Genomic DNA, 21,203 nt, shown 5'->3' on the forward strand with positions numbered 1-21,203 from the left:
TTTTCAGTTACCCCAGTAACTGTTGATGTTAAGTATCTTTCTTGTGCTTGCTTACTAAACTATGTCTTCTTTGGTGAAGTACCTGTTAACATGTCTTGGCAGCTTTTAAAATTGTGGATTGCTTGTTTTAATAGTAAGTTCTGAGAATTCTTTATCTATTCTAGATAGAAGTCCATTATCATATATATGACTTGCAAATATTTCTCCCAGTGTGCGGCTTATCTTTTCTCTTAACATGTTTTCTGAAGAGCAGAAGTTCTAAATTTTGCCACAGTCCATTTTATCAGTTTTTTTCTTTTAAGAATCTTTTGATGTCATGTCTAAGAAATCTTTGACCTCACTTGAATAGAATCTTAGCTAATCCTACATGGGTAGCTTGGTTTTTTGTTTTTCCTTAGTTTTACTGAGTTTAATAACATTGTCAGAATGAGTCAGTAGTATCATTCTAAGTCATTTACATTAAAAATCTGGAATTTTACCATTAACTTCTGTTGTGTTCTATTCATAATCTCATTCTAACTTTAAAATGGAACATTACAGCTGATGTTTCCTGCAATTTGTATTATGTTCATTGAATGTGCTATTTACTTTCCTCTTTTATCCTTTTTTTAAAAAAATAAGTCAATAAGACAGACTTACACAGTACCACAACATTTGGTGCTAGTATTATTGCTCAGCTATTGGCTTTTCAGAAATTGTGATAATTGATAATTCACATAAGGATAAAAGGGGAAGAAAGCATTCAGATACCCAAGGAAGTATACCCCATGGCTCACTCTTATGTTTAGAGATTCTCTCTCATTATCATTCACATGAGATTTTATGTGCCTTTCCTTGCCAACCATTGTCATTTGCAGATTCCATGGGAGTTTGAAGCAACTTTTTGTAGAAGCCTTTTGACTCAAATCAGAAAAACCATAATCATAGTTGATTTCTCTATAGGAGAAACAATGGCAATCACTGGGTGTGACAGATGGAACAAGATCAGCCCCACATTTAAGGAAGGGATGAAATCCACAGATGTAGCAGTTTCATTTCTAGCAAGATGGCAGGATCAGCCATATTACTTCACTTGGCTCGGGGAGCAGGGAGTTTTCAAATCTTCTGCCAAAACTAGAAGTGCACATGTTTCATAATTTTTTGTTTTGTTTCATTTCTCTTCCTAAAGTTTTGAGCTATTTTCGTCTAGATGGCAAAGGGTGGGGGGGGGGACAAATTCTTTTTAGCTAGAAAGCATTCTTTTAATTTGATGTTTCATCATTTCTGCCAGAACATTGTGAAGCAGGAGTTCTTTTTTTTTTTCTAAAACACCAACAATGGTCCTAATTTTGTTTTTCTTGACGTAAAAACAAAGTATTTCATCTTTCCCCTGGATGATATTCCAGCTTTGAAAAATCTTTAAAAATTTTAATGACCAGAGAGAATGTTTTCCATTTTAATAATAAGACTCACCATTTATTAACTGTTTTCTATGTGCTCTACACCATTCTGTGTACTTTGTGTGTTCATTTAATTCTCATGATACTCTGAGATAGGTACCGTTATGATTCCCATTTCATAGATAAGCATGATTGAGAGGTTAGGAAACTTCCTCAAGGCTGCAGAGCTGGTATGAATCCAGGCAATCTGCCTTCACAGCTCTTAACCACTTTACTTAGTTCCATATATTTTTAGAGTTGGAAATGAGCATAGAGATTATTTAATCTCTTTATTTTGCCCATGGGAAAAGTAAGATTCAGTAGACTGAGTTTGATTCCCATACCACTGTTGTTTCACCTTTATTAGGGTTGTAGTGAAAAAAAAAAGTCTATTTTTGCTGTTTCTATTTTGAGATACTCAAAAGAAGAAAAAACATAAGATTTCTAATGCATTTATAGAACTTTAACTCTACATCAATATCTCCTATCAGCAATAGTCATTTAGATGAAAAAATAATCGTCTTTGAGATTTCTGTTGGCGTGCTCATAATGACTTCATTTCAATTTGAAAATGCTTCACTGCAAATTATTTATTGTACTAGCCATATTTCACATATTTCTAATCTGTAGTATAAGCTCACAAAATAAATATTAGTCCCCTTTTATAGATTGAGACTCAAAGGTTAATTAATTTGTTCAGGTACACACAGATGGTACATGGCTGAGCTAGGATTGAACCAAAGTCTAACTCCAAAGCTTGAGCCCTTTCCACTAGACCCTATTGCCTCTGTATAAAGAAATCACTTGACTTTAAAACTGTGAAGTAGCTTTCCTAATGTTCTTAAAATTTTCTGTACTGAACACATTTTTGGAGGTTGCCTATTATTTCTTAAATATGGGTTTGTCACATTAAAAGGCATAATATCTCCATTAATATAGTGTTTCTTAGTTGGAATTCCATTTTCCTTAGATTTCCATGTATACTGTTTACTAAATCTGGTTTACTTAATGTGGCTGCTACAAAAATACCTCTAAACGTTAATTTTATCTCTTATGTAAATGCCATATTTTTAAAAATGAAATTCCAACATTGATATCTGTATATTGCATAAAGAGATTTGGTTCCTATTATCTGAGAAATTTTATGATATGAAATGGTTGAATATTTTGACCATGACTTGAAAGCCTAGCTGAATAGAGAATAGCTAGTTACTACTTTCATACAGAGGATATTACTTACAGTTTATTGGTCTGCTAGTATGTTCAGATTCTATCTGCTTTAAAATTTGAATCATGTCCTATAGTTTGATAGTGTCCATAGGGTGATTTGGAGAAACAAAGCCAGAAAAGTACCTACACTTAAAAGTTTTCATTGGGTAAGTTGATCATATTTATTACAGGGAGTTGTTTCAAATATAAGAATATACCAAGAGTCACAAATGCCTTTTAGGTTGAAGCTGTAAACGTTTGCATGCCAGTAAAATTGAAGCTTTCTGAAAATGGCAAGTAGCTAAAACATCCTAAATATATTTTTTCTCCCCTTGGACATATTTGCCATCTGTGAAGACTGCTAATATTTTTGTGTTGCCAAACTGCTCACTTTTATTTGTGTATGTTATCTTGATAGTATATTTAATACTGTTTTTTTCTAAGCTTGCTTACTCAAAATAACCTAATAAAAATGTTTAATGATTTTTTTGTTAAATTTGACTTTTAAAAATTAATGACAATATAAAATTACCAGTTTTCTAAGATTATAAAAACAGATCATCTGTTGTATGCAAACCATCTGTGATCAGTAAACCTCTAAATATCTGCTTATTTAGTTCTATTATATTAAATATTATCAGTGTTGTATAACTGACATGAGACTGTTGAATAACATCACTATCAGTTAACATTTTAATTGGAATTTTAAATTATTTAATAAGGCTTCCTACTTGAGGTATACACAGACTGGCAATTGAAGTTTATCATTACTGTAGTTCATTGTTAAATTATAAACTGTTCAATGCAATGCTTTTTTCTAACGGTAAAACTATATTTTAATTTCACAATAAAAATCTTAGATTTATAAAATTCTTTAAGGTAATTCAAAAGAAGTCAGTGATAACCATTGGTATTGTATACACATGAATATTTAAACAAAGGGTAGTCTCTACCCTTGACAACATTTGATAAATAAGGCCAAACTTAAATATTCCTGGGCCAGCTTTTGGAAATGGAAATTTCCATTCTTTTTACTGTAGGAAATAGGAAAGATGCAGAGATAGCAAGTTAATAAGTAGCGTTAACTAAAGAAAAATGTTTTGATTAAACAAAATGAGAATTGAACAATTTTTTTTTTTTTTTTTTTTTTTTTTTTTTTTTTTTTTAGAGAGAGAGAGAGAGCTCCTGCAAGCCAGGGAGGGGGAAAGGGAGAGGGAGAGAGAGAATCTTAAGCCTGACATGGGGCCCTATCTCAGGAACCATGACATCATGACCTAAGCCAAAGTCAAGAGTTGGACTTAAGAGCTTAACCAGCAGAGCCACCCAGGTGTCCCAAGTTAACATTTTTTGATGGTATAACATTCTCTTGGTATAACATTCAATTTGCAGTGTCAAAGTTTAGTTCCCAACTCTAGAGTATCAAATTCCTTATTTATGAATTATCTTCAATATGTATTTCTGTATGTCCTGAAATTTCCTAGTAACTTAGTACAAAAAGGCTGCTTACACACCTGAACTTCTCATCCTTCTAAAATCTATCCTGATTTTAGGAAAAATGTATAGGAAATTTTTTTTAAGAGGGTGATTTCTTTTGTAATTCTCTTTTTTAAATCCTTTAATTATGTCTGTATAGTAAAATAAATAAATCAACATACCTGCAAGAATTTTGAGTCGACCAGTTTTATTTGGCCAGAACATTTTTTTTTAAGATTTTTTTTAATGTTTATTTTTGAGAGAAAACTAGTGGGGAAGAAGCAGAGAGAGAGAGACAGACAGAAGCTAAAGCGAAAGAGAGACAGACAGAATCTAAAGCAGGCTCTGTATTGCCAGCACAAAGCTGGATGTGGTGCTCAAACCCATGACCCATGAGATCATGACCTGAGCTGAAGTCAGGCAACTGACTGAGCCACCCAGGCGCCCCAAGCCAGAACATCTTTTAATATGTGCCTTAAATAATTGAGACAAATACCGTATGATTTCACTTACATGTGGAATCTAAACAAATCAACAAAACTACAAGACTCTTAAATATAGAGAAAAAATTGGTAGTTGCCACAGGGCAAGTGAATGGTGTGGGTATGGGCAAAATGGATGAAAGGGATTAAAAGGTACAAACTTCCAGTTATAAAATAAGTAAGTCACAGAGATGAAAAGTATAGCATGGAGAATATAAATAATATTGTGAAAATGTATGGTGATAGATGGTGACTACACTTACTCTGGTGAGCACTGAGTAAAGTATAGAATTGTCAAACCACTGTGTTGTACACCTGAAACTAATATAACACTGTAGGTCAATTATATTTCAATAAATTTTTTAAATGCCTCTAAAAAAAAGAAAATGTATGCCTTTAGGCAGCAATGCACTTTCCTTTAGAATCTTTACCACTATTTATCACAGCTGCTTCACATAATCCTGAAGGTGTTTATGACCCTTGCTATAAATGGTAACATAGTGAATTAGTTTCTTATATTACCATCTTGATCAGAAAAGTACAAGTTACATAAAGTTAAAGGTAGAAATAATAAAGTTGTCATATTGGTCATGTTATTTAGTAATTCTTTTATATGAATGGCTGACAAAATGTAGAAATAATCCTTTGATCAATTAAACCCCTGTACACAAAAGATTTTTTGTTATACCGGAGCAACATATGCAGTAAATGTTTGGAAAATAAGAAAGAAATGAAATACTAGTATTTGTAGATAAGATGACTACCTGGCAAACCGAAGAGCAAACTGAAAAATCAGGTGAAAATGCTGTAGTAATAGTTGTGAGAATTGTACTGCATCTTTAACATCGTAAACTCTCTCATAAAAGGTTGATTTTGTTGACAGAATTATCATTAACCTAGCCAGTATAAAAACTATGTAAATTCTCTTGGAATTGTATAATATAAGTACTATAAGAAGAAATAAATGGTGCATAGTGAGAATATATATGTTTAATACTATTCAGGTAGCAAATAATAACATGTAAATATAAAAAAAAAACAATCAGTATCCTAGAAGTCAGTAATCAGAAAATGCAATAGAAATCATTCCACTCATAGAACAACAAACATGTGGTGCCTGAGTGGCTCAGTTGGGTAAGCATCTGACTCTTAGTTTTGGCTCAGGTCATTATCTCGCAGTTTGTGGGTTCAAGCCCCATGTGGGGCTCTGCACTGACAGCACAGAGCCTGCTTGGGATTCTCTCTGCCTCTCTCTGCCTCTCCCCCTTGCTCATAAATGCTCTCCCTCTAAATTGATAAATAGGCTTAAAAAAAGAACAATAAACATAAAATGCCTAGAAATAGATTTAAAAGAAACTTTTGACATTTTTACAAAGAAATAGAAAACTCCAGTGAAGGCTTTGAAAGAAGACTTGAATAAATGAAAATACACGTCATACCTTCTGGGATAGTAATACTCAACACTGGGCCCTGTGGACATGTTAGTGGAGGAAAGTTTAAATCTGAACTGCACTTCTATTTCCATCAAGAGGAGCAAGTCAGTCTAGAACTTCAGAGGTGGGGTCTCTGGTAAATTACCTCCCATTTTAAGATGACACACTGAAGGAAAAGTGTGAAGCTGTGTACATTACAGGGTGCTCATGAATTTGTATCCTGACCTTGTGTTCTGTTACTGATGGGACCTGGATTAAGTGGTCCAATCTGGATTAAGATACGTACTTGTAATAGCCCCAGCTCCCTGGAAGGAACCAACAAAAATCCTCTTGGAGAAACTGGATTATTCTAGGCCTGAAATTAGTCCTATAATTATATATGTGTGTGTATTTTTGCATACAGTGTTCTGCTCATAAATATAACCAGGGACACACACACATGGTATCAAGAGCAAGAAACAGCAGGACCAACAGACAGATGACCAAAAAGTCTTGTGATCATGGAATTCTCAAACACAGAAAACCATCATATTTACAAAGCTGGAAAAAGCAAAGATAGTACATAATGGTAGGAAGTTGGAAACTATAAAATAGTGACAAGGCAGACTTAAAAATAGCAAGTTTTAGAATCCTAAAAATACCTGAAATTAATTCATTGCGCAAGACTAACGTTAGATAAAGCTGAAGTGAGCATTAGTGAATTCAAAGATACATTTCAGAAGAAGCTATGCAAGAAGGAGCACAAAAGAAAAATAGGGAACACACAGAAGAGTAAGTCTCAAAAAAGGATACAATGAGAAGGTCTCTATTTTATTGGAGTCCCAAAAGAAAGGAGGAAATAAAGGCCAAAGGAAATATTTGAAAGGACAAAAAGACCAGTGGAACAGAAAAGAGTACAAAAACAAATCCCAGAATACTTGATTTATGATAGAAACATCACTGTAGAATAGTGTGAAATGGTTGAGATTTTTTGAGTAATTCAGTGTACAGTTAGAAAAAAGTGAAGTTGATTATAATCAAACAAAAATCAATTACATTTGGATTACAGGCCAAAAAATGCAAAGGTCAAGATAATAAAGCCTTTAAAGGGTAATGTAAAATAATCTTCTTGACCTTTGGGTGGAGAAAGATTTAACTTACACAAAATGACATTACAATTAAAAACATGCTAAGCAAAAAACAGCATTAAGGGGAGGAGGAAGGCACTTGCCATATATCCCCAAAAAGTCTTAACTAAAACATACTGAGAGCAAAACAAAGCTGTAAATAATAAAAAGGCAGTCCCATGGAAAAAGGGTTAAAATAGTTAACACTTCACCGAAGATGAAACTTAAATTATCAAAGGGATTTAAAATAATAGAGAACTCAATACTTATTCTGGTTTTATTACAATAGAAAATTAAACGGAATCTAGCAATAGGGATTCAGCTAATTAAAATTTTATACATATGATAGTAATGCCATTTGTTCTTTACACATGATGTAGAATTTATTAATAGGCTTACAATATATTAGAAAGTTTACAGAACATTATCCTACTTTGGTAAAAAAAAAAAAATATATAGTGTGAAGTCTGATAATATTTTAAAAAGCATGTGTAGAGGACAGTACTTGCAATGATTTTAATCACTTATCCTTTTACTTATTTGTGTTTTCTAGTGTTTCTAAATTGAGCATGTACTATATTTTATGTAATTGAGAACACACAATGTACCAAAAAAAGGGTATTACATCTGTTTTTTAATTATGGGAATCACCTATTTTTTATTAAAATTCTGATGGAATCAATCATCTGTTAGCATTAGAAAAATGTGTGTTCATGCACAGAAGCACAGAACCGTATATAATATGTACAGCAGCAACATAGAAAGAATGTGGAATAATATCAGTGTTGTAAAGCTGTAGATCAGGACTGAGTGACTGTCCTCCTTCCATTTTCTTTTCACTTAAATGGGTCCTTTATTTATTTGTTTATTTTTTATATCAGTGACTACCCAATCTTGCCTCCTCTTTTTAATATTTCTTACTGCCTGCCCTTTTCTCTTCGGCTTTTAGGATGCTTAAATACCCTTTATATATGACATATTCTGTATATGCATATTTATAACATGTAATATATATGAATATATTTTTAATATATATTACACTCTTTTTTTTACAGTTTTGTATTTACAGTCTAGAGCTTTTAAAAGGAAAACTTAAAAAGTTTAAATATAAGAATGGGGTTCATTTTGATAGCTTTAGAATCTTAAGTTTTCTGTAAGATTTTACTCTCTTAATTTTGGACTTTTCACAGGAAAAACAAGCCCTTTCTAAAGTAACTTTTCTGATAAAGTATTGGAGTATATTATTTGAAAGGCAGCTATGCTCAGCACTACCACCAATGCTTGAGTATGTTATTTGAAAAGTGATTAAGAGCATGTGGTTTTTAACAGGAAGGGATTTGTTTTCTGGCTTTTTGTGTCATATCAAGAAGGTTACATTTGTGTTCTCTTTTTTAGTTTGGGTGGGATATTACCTGACAAATTAAAAAAATATGATGTGCCATATTTGCTTTGCCACAACTTCCAGGAAGCTTCAAGATTAATTTAGGTTTCATTGCTCATCCGTATATACTTCTCTGCTTCAACTTCTGTTTTTAGGCTATTGATTGTTCTTTTAATCTTTTTTGGAAATAGGGAAAATATATAAATATGCATGTATATAAATATATGTACATATGCACACACATAAGTGCAGTCACACACTGTATAAACATGCTGTTTTAAATTTCTTTTAGACAACAAATGGAATCTTCCTGAGCATGTTTCTGATAGTTTTACCATTGGAATCCATGGCTCATGGACTGTTCCATGAATTAGGTAACTGTTTAGGAGGAACATCTGTCGGATATGCTATTGTGATTCCTACCAACTTCTGCAGGTATAGTAATCTAGTATAATTTTCCTAATATTTGTATGAATATGGATATAAAATGTGATAGCTCATTTTTTCAAATGTGTAATATTTTCAAAATATAATACTCTTGCAGTTCTTTTTAATTTACCCCAAATGTTTAAAAACTTGTATTTATTCTGGGTAATGATATAATCTTCAGGGTCCAGTTAAAAAAATTTTTTTTATAAATGTGATTAGCTTATATTTGAGCTAAAAATGAGAAGATATGATTGTTCTAAGAAAAGGTCCTACCCTTTCTTTAGAAAAGGTCCTACCCTTTCTTGTTTAGGAAAATGTCCTGTGAAACAACATGGTGAAATTTAATAGAATGTATACTGGACCTCAGAGCCCTAAATTCTAGTTCTGTGTTACCCTAGGCAAATCACAACTTCTCTGAACTTCAGTGTCCTTATCTAAAATGCAAACAGTAATACCTATTCTTCCCATCTTAGAGGAATGCTATGAAGACCTAATGAGAATATGAATGCAGAAACAGTATGCCCATTGGAAACTGGCATACAAATACCAGGAATTCAGGAAATTGGCAATGAAGTTAAACATAATTGTTTGAGGGGTGCCTCAGTGGCTCAGTCAGTTGAGCGTCTGATTTTGGCTCAAGTCATGATCTCACGATCCGTGAGTTCAATCCCCACGCCAGGCTCTGTGCTGACAGCTCTGAGTGTGGAGCCTGCTTTGGATTCTGTGTCTCCCTCTGTGTCTGTCCCTTCAGTGCATGCACACGCTCTCTCTCTTTCTCTCTCAACAATAAGTAAGCATTAAAAAAAATTTTTAAACATACTTGATTGTAGTTTTATTCCAAACTTAATTCTTGTCCCTAAATGTGTAGCAAATTGGTTTAATCTGTAAAAATTGCCACATTAAAATATTTTTCATAGTTAAGTACCTTGGAAATAGAAAAAATAGTTCTTTGCTTTTTTTTTTTTAATGTTATTTATTTGTTTTGAGAGAGAGGGTGTGAGTGTGTGTGCAAGGAGGGGATGGGTAGAGAGAGCAGGAGAGAATCCCAAGCAGGTCCTGTGCTGTCAGCACAGAGCCTGACCTGCAGCTCAATCTCACAAACCAGTGAGATCATTACCTGCACTCATATCAAGAGTCAGACTCTTAACCAGGCACCCCTCTTTGCTGTTGATGTATTTTGACCACCATGTATTCTTCATACTTTCCATGGTGGCTTTTAGGGTGGGGTAGGGGGAAGACTTGAAATAAAAAATTGATTTCAAATATTTGACATAAAAACCAAAAATAGACTATTCGTAGTAAACATTTTCCTCCATGTTAAAGGCTTTATAAAATTGCAAATTCTTGGGGCGCCTGGGTGGCTCAGTTGGTTGAGCTTCCAACTTCGGCTCAGGTCATGATCTCACGGTCTGTGAGTTTGAGCCCCGCGTCGGGCTCTGTGCTGACAGCTCAGAGCCTGCAGCCTGCTTGGGACTCTGTGTCTCCCTCTCTCTCTGCCCCTCCCCCGCTCATGCTCTGTCTCTCTCTGTCTCAAAAATAAATAAACGTTTAAAAAAAATTGCAAATTCTTTGAGAAGTAAAAGAAATAGATTTAAAAGGGTCCCATAAAGAAGTGACAGCTCAGCAGAGATAATATGTGGAAGTAGTAATTTGCACAGATTTTTATTCTAATTTTTGTTAATGTGTTGCTTATTCTTTTACTTTTTGATTGCTAAGTGTTACAAATACAAAATAAGAACAAAATGCCTTATTATTTTAATGAAAACTAGTGTTATTTGAATATTACTGATAATACCTGCAGCAAAATGTAAAGTTTTCAAAATTACTTAAATTCCTTTTCTGGATGGGAGTGATGATTTTTTTTTTCTACTTCAGTATTGATATTATTTTGATTCTTGTAGCCTTAAGACTTGGTTTATCATCTTTACTAGAGTACCATTTTATGTTTGTTCTAGGATCAGATCTGTCTTTAGTTAGTGTTCAGTAGTATAAGGCATTGGACCGAAATTTTAATAATTGTTTTAAAATGCCATTTACTAACAGATAATTTCTTCTGTCATTCATGTTCCTTAAGTTAGTAGAATTTGAATGCATTTTATAAAGACTGTGTCTTTTTTCAATATAGAAATAAAAAACATATTGCTTCCTTACTTTGTTAAAATTTTTTTCTCAAGGAAAAAAGTTATTTCGTTATAGTTCCCATGTGGGTGTTCTTAAAACACAGGGTAAAATCAATATAATCTTGCTTTTAGAAAGTCTTATTCAATTATCAGTCATTTGGGAAAAGGATATGAGTATAGAACAAAGAATAGTATTATCAACATTTGGATATCTTTTCCTAGCTTTCAGTTTGGTGATTATTTTAATCGTTAAAAATGTAACTTTTAGAAACTAGCCTTTGATGTTCAAGCTTAATTCTTAGCACTGTAGGAACTTTAGAAAAGATGATAACTAAACGGCATGATTTTTAAAAATCGTGCCGTTTAGTTATCAGCAACTATTACGATTCTTAATTATAAATGAAGAATAAGAATGTAATATAGAATGAACATTCTTTAAACACCAAAATCATCTTTTTTTTTTTCTTTTTTTCCTTCAGTCCTGATGGTCAGCCAACACTTCTTCCACCAGAACATGTACAGGAGTTAAATTTGAGGTCTACTGGCATGCTCAATGCCATCCAAAGATTTTTTGCATATCATATGATTGAGACCTATGGATGTGACTATTCCACAAGTGGACTGTCCTTTGATACTCTTCATTCCAAACTGAAAGCTTTCCTTGAACTTCGGACTGTGGATGGACCTAGACATGATACATATGTTTTGTATTACAGTGGACATACCCACAGCACAGGAGAGTGGGCTCTTGCAGGTAAATGCACCTCTGGCAATTTCACTTTTAGGAAGATAGACCTATTTGTGGAAATATACCCTTCACACTCAAACATTAAATTTCCAAAATTCTTCATTTTCTACTTCACAGTTTACAAAGTATACATAGGACTTTTTTTTTCTTTAGCATACCTGTTTAGCATAATATTAATAATCCCTATAAAGGTTTTGAGAATTATGTCTTGTATTGATTAGAAGAAAAAAGATCTGCTTAATCTGAGACTTATTGTCAGTTTCCCTTTAACATATTTTCAGAATTATTAAATACAGTTACATTTTTCAGAAGCTGATTAACTTGACTAGTAGTTCTAAGTCTTTAAATGTTATGGAAGCTGATTTCTAAGTATTTAAATGTTAGTTCTGCACACATCCAGTTTTGTTTATGTTAGAAAGCTCACCAGGATTTTAAATAACAGGCTAGGTGATATGGTGGGAGTAGCACTTAGGTCAGGAGACCTTGGTTCTGGCCCTGATTTTGCCACAACAGTGTTATTTTTGACAAGTTACCTAACTTCCCTCAGTTTCAGTTCTGACATCTGTAAAATGAGGGAGTAATCCTAAATCTCCCTGCCAAGGGTAAAATGAGATCTATTTTATATGTAAATTTGTTCATTGGGCTTTCTAACTAGATTAGAGTCCATGTAAGTCATGGGCTTTGTTTTATGAATTCTTTGCACCTAGCACAGATCCTTGCATGTACTAGGGATCCTTAAGTAACTGATAGATGGATGAAATCATTGAATCAATCATGAAAAAGAGTAATTTTCTTATTTTATGTTAGAAATAGTTCTTCTAGAACTTAATTATATCCTGCTTTTTCTCATAAATATTATAGATGTTTTATACTAAGAACATGTACAAATAGTAAAGTGGGGCGCCTGGGTGGCTCAGTTGGTTGGGTGTCCAACTTCGGCTCAGGTCATGATCTCACTGCTCGTGGGTTTGAGCCCAGCATTGGGCTCTGTGCTGACAGCTTGGAACCTGGAGCCTGCTTTGGCTTCTGTGTCTCCCTCTCTCTCTCTGCTCCTCCCCTGCTCGCTCTCTCTCTCTTTCTCTCACTTTCTCAAAAACAAATAAATAGTAAAAAAAATTTTTTTTAAATAGAGTAGTAAAATAGACCTAACATAAGTAGAAACTGATGTTCAGATGCAGGACTTACATAAACAAGTATTGTGGAAGGACAATGGCAGAGCTCCCAACACAACTCCAGAAGAAAGGGAACAAACTCAAGGTTTAAAATAGAGCTGATTTTAAACCATCATGGTCTTACTAATTTCATGCCAGATTTATAACCAGGGTTTTATCATAAAAGTACTGTAATTTTTAGTTTTACAAGTAAATATTTAAAAACCTAATGGCTGTCTAGGAGTAAAGGCAAAATTTATTGGGCACATTTGAAGCACAGTTACTATGCTTGGTACTTGATATACGTTAGATTTAAACTTTACTTGAAATACTTTGAGGTAAGTACTGTCACCTCTGTCACTTCGTTTTTCAAAGAATAAAATGAAAGCTTAAAGTTGTTACCTATCTCTGGTCATACAACTGGTAAGTGAAGGCACTATGATTCAAATCCAGACCTGCTTTGCCCATAAAATATGTTTTTCCCCATTGTACCATGTGCTGCCAGAGACAAAAACCATTAAGGTAGAGAAATTGCATGTTTTGGTTAAGTACGTATTTTTGTTAGCATCATTCATCCATTTTTGAAATACTGTAAAAGAGGGTAGTCAGCATCAAAGTTAGTTGAATATAGTTTGTGCAGTATTTTACTTGACCTTTTAACTTTTTAGAACTCAATGTAGAAAACCCCTTTTTAACCTTTATGACTATTTTAATTCTAGGGAAAGTATAGCATTCTGTGTACTTTTCCTTAGAGCACAGGAGAAAAAGTTCTATTCAATTCAAAAATCTTGACAGAAATAGAATCTCAGAGTTAAAACTACAGATTGATTATTGAAAACTTATTGCAAGGCTTATAATAATAAACTCTTCCCAAATCAAATGAGGAAAAAGGCATAATTTTGGTGGTCATGCATGTATCCTTAGTTATTTTTAAGTATTTTAAGAAAGTAATATTAAAAGTAAGCTTGTATGTGTACATGAAGGATTTATTAGTAAAAACATTTTTCAGAAAGTTTCTATTTTTCCTCTTAAATCTTTTAAAATTTATTTCAAGTATCTTTTATTTTTTAATTTTTTTTGATGTTTATTTTTGAGAGAGAGAGAGAGAGACAGAGACAGAGCAGTCGCGGGGGAGGGGCAGAGAGAGAGAGGGAGATACAGAACCCAAAGCAGGCTCCAGGCCCTGAGCTGTCAGCACAGAGCCTGACGTGGGGCTTGAACTCATGGACCATGAGATCATGACTTGAGCTAAAGTCGGATTTCAACTGACTAAACCACCCAGGTGCCCCTCAAGTGTCTTTTAAAAGATGGCTTTAGAAATAAATTCTAGATGTTCAGTTTACTATTTATATCAGCTTTTTCTTTTCATAGAAAAAATTATAGACATCAAGATAAATAACATAGTCATCAGTGTTCTTAAATTCATTATGAGTTAGCAATAATTTATGGAGACTTAAAAACTCTATGGTATGGCTTTATTTTAGTTAAATGTCTAGCAGTTACATTCTGGAATGGTATCTTTATAATATTTTTTAAATTATGTCACCAGTAAGTTAACCATTATAGAATTCCTTTCTTAGCCAAGATTTATTCTTGTATGTGTAACTTTCTTTGTTGGAGACATTATTGTAAAAAGTGGAAAAACACAATGGAGAAAGCACCACTTGAGATGGCTTTGCCTTCTCCAAGAGGGGTAGGTGTAGGTTCATCCCTAATTCGGCAACTTTATACTCTCTCAGCTTGAGGCACCAAGCCCATAGGTAACCAGGTCGAACCAGGAGCAGAGGCAGAGCCTTCCTTTCAGTCAGTTCCTGCCCTGGGCTGACAGAGACATAGCCCTCAAAAGCAGATAGTACTCAAAAATAGTACTGAGCACCCCTGCTCTGAGGAAAATGCTTTAATCCATTCCAACCCACGTGACAAAGAACTTTAAGCCCTGAGAATTTATTAATAGTTGTCTTTCTAAAAACCTGTAAAATAGGAAACATCATGACTGGATTTTACCTGAGTTAGCAAGTTAAGAGCAGGTCCAGAACTAAATACCATTCTGAAAAGGAAAATTTGTATTTGCCCTTATATCACATACCTTTACTCAAAGTGCTTCTTAGAATATGTAGTCTTCTTACATTTATGGGGTTTCATAATATGAACCTGATATTTTTGCCTCTTTGTTTGAGGGTAAAAAACAATTAATATAATGACCAGAGAGAAATAAATGGAAAAAAAAAAAAAGTAGGTAATCTGTAAAGCAGTTTATCACAGATAAACAAAGTCTTTAAAAAAACAGTCTCAATTACTTTAACCGCATTAGATGGTTGTTAGCTGAGATAAATGTAAGTACTTTGCATCTGGGCCAAAAGCCAAATGCAACATAGATCCTATTTACAGGAGAGAGTAGAGCAAAAACAAAACAGGAGAAGAGAAATATTCATTGAAAAGGCTTTAATGCTCCTTTAAATCTCTTATTGATATCTAAAGAACATGTATATAAGAGAATTAGTGTAGAATGTGCATTTTAGAATATTTATTGAAATAGTTGTAGAAGGCAAGTTAGACAATGATGTTTTGTGGCAGATGGAATTTGTATAATAGCTCTTGTAATCTGTATCATTCCCTGATCTCTAGAGAAATTGAATAGAACTGGCAATAATGAAAAGTTAGTATTTCACCATATAATAAAAGGTATCTTCTGGAGCTGTCTGTGAAATAACACATTAGTAATATGTGGAGGGCATATATTGAAATAGTGCCTCTGAAATGATAAGCAGGAGTAGGATATCAATTCATGAAACAGCTTTTTCATTGTCAGAAGTCTAAGATACAGCAGGCTGAAAAGAAGAGTATTAATGATACATAAAGAATTTGTTATGCCCTGGCTTCAGAGGTCATATTACTCATGGAGTCCAAATTCTAAAGGATTCCCGCTCTCTCCAGTGTTGTCGTTTTGTTAGTTTAGCAAAGAGGATGGTTGCTCTAGGTAGAAATACGTATCTGAGGTTGTTGGAGCTTGTGCTAGTAAATTATACCATGTTAACATTTTTTTCTAATCATAAAAGTGACATATACTTAATGTGAAAATTGTGGAAAATACAGGAAATTGTAACAAAAACCACCTAAAATCCAAACACCCAGCAATAACCACTGCAGCTATTTTTGTAGATAGACTTCTATGTCATGCTTTTTCTCCTAGTATCATATTTTCTCATTATTAAAATGTTTCTATAAATACCATTTTATTATAAAACTCCCTCAGACTTTATTTCCATTCCCCTGGTTGTTTCAGATTTTACACTGTCTTAGCAGTGGGAAGAAGATCTTTATAAGTAATTTTTGTCCCCCTTTCTGCCCTTTCCTTAGGATAAATTGCTGGAATTTGAATGATTGTATTAATATTAATGTACCATTGAGACAGAGCCAGGAGTAGGGTGAGTGAGGATGGCAACTGCCTAGGGCCCAAAACTTTAAGAAGATGCCAAAAATTAAATAGTCAAGATAGATAGTGTTTTAGAGCAATCTATCTAAAAATCAAAATTAACAAAAAAACCTATGTATAATGAACCAAATGTAAAAACTACTAGCTATAAGGCAAATTTGCTTAGACCTTTCTGGGTATGTACATATATATATTTAAATCCTGTGTTGTTTTTCAGGTATAAAATGAATTTAAAAATCCATTCTAAACATACTCTTGGTACAGGTAGGAAAAGCGTTTCTTTTTCCTTAGGTAGGTGCCTACATACGCAGCAAGGTAACATTAATTTATCAGTGATGTAGAACAAGGGTCGACAGACTTTTTCTGTAAAGGGCCAGGTGTTTTTGGCTTAGTAGGTCCCAAGGTCCCTATTGTAACTGCTCAGCTCAGGCATTATAGAGCAAAAGCAGCCATAGACAGAATGTAAATGAATGTTATTTATGGAAATAATAATAGCAAATTTAAGTCTCCTATGATTTGCACTGTCACAAACTTTTGTCTGTTGATTTTTAACCATGTAAAAATGTAAAATCAGTTCTTAGCTCTCAGGCCATACACACACAGGTGGCATACTGAATTCGCCCAGGAGCCATAATTTGCTGCCCCTGATGTAGAAGATTAGCTTTTAATTCTTATCACTAAATATTATCACTAAATTTTAATTTTTTCACTAAATTGAACCTTAGAGAACAATTTTCTTAATTATAACATATCCCTTCTTTTAATGTAATAAGGATTTTTTTTTACCTGAAGTTGAAAGGTAAAACTTCTTTTTTTAAAAAAAAAGAAAAACTCCTCTAAAAGATACTTTAAAAGGAAGTTCCATCTATTTTTCTTTTTTGCCTACATATTTAATTTCAAGAACTTTAAAAAAATATACCAAGAGGAGCCTTCAGAAATTATTATTCTGTTGAATTTTCTTTTGTTCACAGGTGGAGACATACTGCGCCTCGACACACTTTTAGAATGGTGGAGAGAAAAGAACGGTTCCTTCTGTTCTCGCCTTATTATCGTGTTAGACAGTGAGAATCCAACCCCTTGGGTGAAAGAAGTGAGAAAAATCAACGATCAGTACATTGCAGTGCAAGGAGCCGAGATGACAAAGACCATCGATATTGAAGAAGCTGACCCACCACAGCTGGGCGACTTCACAAAAGACTGGGTAGAATATAACTGCAACCCCAGTAATAACATCTGCTGGACCGAAAAGGGACGCACTGTGAAAGCGGTGTATGGTGTGTCAAAACGGTGGAGTGACTACACTCTGCACCTGCCAACGGGCAGTGACGTGGCCAAGCACTGGATGTTACACTTCCCTCGCATCACGTATCCACTGGTGCATTTGGCCAACTGGTTGTGTGGTCTGAACCTGTTCTGGATCTGCAAAACTTGTTTTCGGTGTTTGAAAAGATTAAAAATGAGTTGGTTTCTTCCTACTGTGCTGGACACAGGACAAGGCTTCAAACTTGTCAAATCTTAATCTGGAACCCGAAGTGGAATATTACTGAGAGTTCATACTACCGGTCATCACTAACTTGCCATTTTTTGTATATTATTTTTTTATTTGTGAAAAATATCTTGCTACTTCTGTAGCTTGTTTCACTTTGTCTTCTCTCAAGTAATTATGGTGTATGTAAGATGTGGGGAATAAGCATTTTATCCTAAAGTATGTAAGGAGTCATAAATGCTGATGCTGTGTACATGCATAAGAGATGTTAAAAATAACAATGCACTTTGAGGAATGTTTGCATATGCCTCCGATCAGAAAGAAAACACTTGTCGATGCTCTGCAGTGGCCAGTGAAGAATTACTAATGCCTTATTTTCTAGGCATAGGTTAGAGAATGTAGACCAGACAGTTTGTTTCCTATTATAAGAAAACTTTCAATTTGCTTACAAAAGATTATTTTTTTGTGAACAGTAGGCTTGGGTCCAAGACCATTTAAGAATTACAAGCTCTTAAAAAAGAATAAAGGAAGAAACGAGTGCACAAATGTACTTAGAGTCTACCACATTCAGATGTCTTGCTTGTGGCCTCTTACCAGTTTAGCAGTGAAGCCCAGATCACTGTTTAAGATCAAAACATTCTTCATGTAGGTAACTGTAAGAAGCTAGATGCCTACAAATTGCTCCTTCCTGCACTACCGTGGGGGCTCCGAAAGCACTGGCAATTTTAAGAGTTTTTCTCAGGGTAACAGTGTTTGAATGAACAATGTTTCCAGCTACAAATTTCTTCCAAATAAATTGTCTTCCCTTTCAAAAAGTAAACATTTAAAAGAAATTTAGCAGTTTCTCACCGATTTAGGCTATTTTCATTCTTCAGAAATGATTCTGATCTCTGTGGAGTTAATGCTATGTCATGAAAAATTATTTTTCAAATCTTCCATTAGTGATGACATTTTTTTTCTACTGAAAGTCAAAGGATTGGAAACAGATCATTTTTTTTTCTTGTATACATGTAATGTATTATGTTAAAAAAAAGTGTTCATGTTGGCAATTTTAGTTATGCATAATGGTGTGGTCGTAATTTTTAAAACTTAATTCAGTGTTTTGTCTGATTAAAGCAGGCACTGATCAGGGTATCCCCTAAGAGGTAATTTACCTCCTATTCCCTTCCAAAAATTCTTACATTCTAAATTTTCATATCTGAGAAATAACAAGAGGGGAGTGGAATTAAATTAGGGGATAATCTAATCTTTGTTGTTTTAAGTAGTGTGACTTCTCACCATTGAAGCCATTTTTCCAGCCTCAGAGAGGGGAAATAATGCCTCTACCATTTTCTACCTGGTGACTTGAAAATTGAAGTTTTTGTTAGGTAGAAGTCACTTAGTGTCAGGGAACTCGTATACCACTATCTATGCAGCATTGTTACAGTCCGATTATTGCTGTGTTTAAAATAAGACTTTCCTAATGCTTTCAATAAAATATTAAAAATTAATTTTTCATGTAATGTGCAAAAACAGTTACTGAATAATTTTAATATATCAAAAGTGATAGTCATAAAAAATACCCATATATTAGAGTTCATGGTTGGTAGCAGGTTGATTTGAAGTTTTCCAATATTTGGTTATGTATTTGTATCAACATTATCCAAATGAAATAGTACAGCAGAAAAGACACGAGTTAAAATTATGAGCTTATAGTTACAAAACAGTTAAATTAACGTTAAAGAAAATCTTTTAAATTTCCGGGCCAATATTAAGCAAATTAACTTTAATTAAAGCCTGTCTCTTCACTCTGAGAAAGCCAGATATAAAGGTGTATATTCTGCATTCTTTATAACATAATCTCAAGATGGTACTAAAAATCAGATTCAAAAGGTAGCCTACAGATGACTTTACAGCCACAAAGATAATATTTTGATAGATAATTCTCCGTGACCAAAAACGTTCTGAGCTAGAAATGTGACTTGACCCAATTTGTTAAGCACAAAGTTACAGATAATCCACTTTGATGAATTCTTCTCCTCAAACAAAAAACTATAAAATGACAAGAGGTAACATCCTAAATGAAAGCCACCATTTTAGAACATCAAAGTAACTGACAGTATGGAGAAAGTATTTATAGGAGGGATAAATTGGTTACTTTAACCCAAAGATTAAAAACTAGATCTGACAATTAATAAAGCCAATTTTCTTATGGCTTTCATTTTATATACCATATGTTTATGAAGAAGTTACTTGGAGTGGTAGGAATTATTTTAGAGCAAAACCATACCATCCCACTAAAAAACAGTTAACATGGAGATGTTTATGAACCTAACAATGACTCCGTTTGTCTCCTTATATGATACATTGCTAAAGCCACAAAAGCACTATCCCCTAAAAAATGTCTTTTAAAAGAGTGTATACAGTTCTTCCTCTTCCTATAATTTTCAGTTACGCTATTATTTCATTAAAAAATTTTCAGTTTGCTCTGACTGAACTCTTCTCTGAGATATTTGGATTTATCTTTGCATAGCTTTCTATCTTGCTCTTCTTAATAAATACAAAATTGTACAGAAGACCATTTTTATGACCATTGTTTTCATAAGTCTATTAAAAATTGCATTGCTGATTAAAATGCATTTATATATTTAATGCGTTAGTGGGTAGATTTTTTTAAAGTAAAATCTTCATTAGAATCTATTTGTAACTATACATTTTGTTTGTAAATTTTGGTCTAAATATATTTGCTGTTTTGGGTACTGCCTTTTTATATGTATTCTTTCACATTTAGAGCTTAGGCTCCTCCAAAGTAATGTTTACATTACCTTTCCACAGGTAATGTGACAGTTAACATTATGCCAGAAGAAAACAGTTTAATTTTAAGAATGTGGTTAGGTATATTTCATAGAAAATGCTCAAAGGAGTTTGATATGTCAGTACCTTTGGGGCGCCTGGGTGGCTCAGTCGTTTGAGGGTCCAACTTCAGCTCAGGTCATGATCTCACAGCTCGTGAGTTCGAGCCCCACGTCGGGCTCTGTACTGAGCTCAGAGCCTGGAGCCTGCAGCCTGCTTTGGATTCTGTCTCCCTCTCTCTCTGCGCCTAACCCACTAGCATTCTGTCTCTCTGTCTCTCAAAAATAAACATTGAAAAATAAATAAAAGATATGTCAGTACTTTTGAACACCTCTATTGGAAACATACTAGATTATCCTCTCTTTTCAGGGAGAAGCTTATACATCTTGATATTTCTGGTACACAGTTAACCCAGAAGAGTGTCTTGCCCATAATAGGAGGTATTGAAGAAATATTTTTGAGCGAATTTAGAATCCTAAAGAGAAATTAGGATAACTTGATT

At 33.8% G+C, this 21,203-nt stretch overlaps 1 protein-coding gene across 3 annotated transcripts in view; it reads left to right on the forward strand.

Moving 5' to 3' along the window:
- TMEM168 (transmembrane protein 168) overlaps positions 1–20,424 on the forward strand; it is a 32,308-nt gene extending 11,884 nt beyond the window's left edge. For all 3 annotated transcript variants that reach the window (XM_027075306.2, XM_015067349.3, XM_027075305.2), the window contains exons 3-5: positions 8,795–8,937; positions 11,531–11,805; positions 17,355–20,424. In XM_027075306.2, the coding sequence (XP_026931107.1) occupies positions 8,795–8,937; positions 11,531–11,805; positions 17,355–17,902 (966 nt within the window). In that variant the 3' untranslated portion in view covers positions 17,903–20,424. The remainder of the gene's footprint in view (positions 1–8,794; positions 8,938–11,530; positions 11,806–17,354) is intronic.
- The last annotated feature ends 779 nt before the right edge of the window (positions 20,425–21,203 follow it).

This window comes from Acinonyx jubatus, chromosome A2 (genome assembly GCF_027475565.1).
Source record: "Acinonyx jubatus isolate Ajub_Pintada_27869175 chromosome A2, VMU_Ajub_asm_v1.0, whole genome shotgun sequence".
NCBI lineage: Eukaryota > Metazoa > Chordata > Mammalia > Carnivora > Felidae > Acinonyx > Acinonyx jubatus.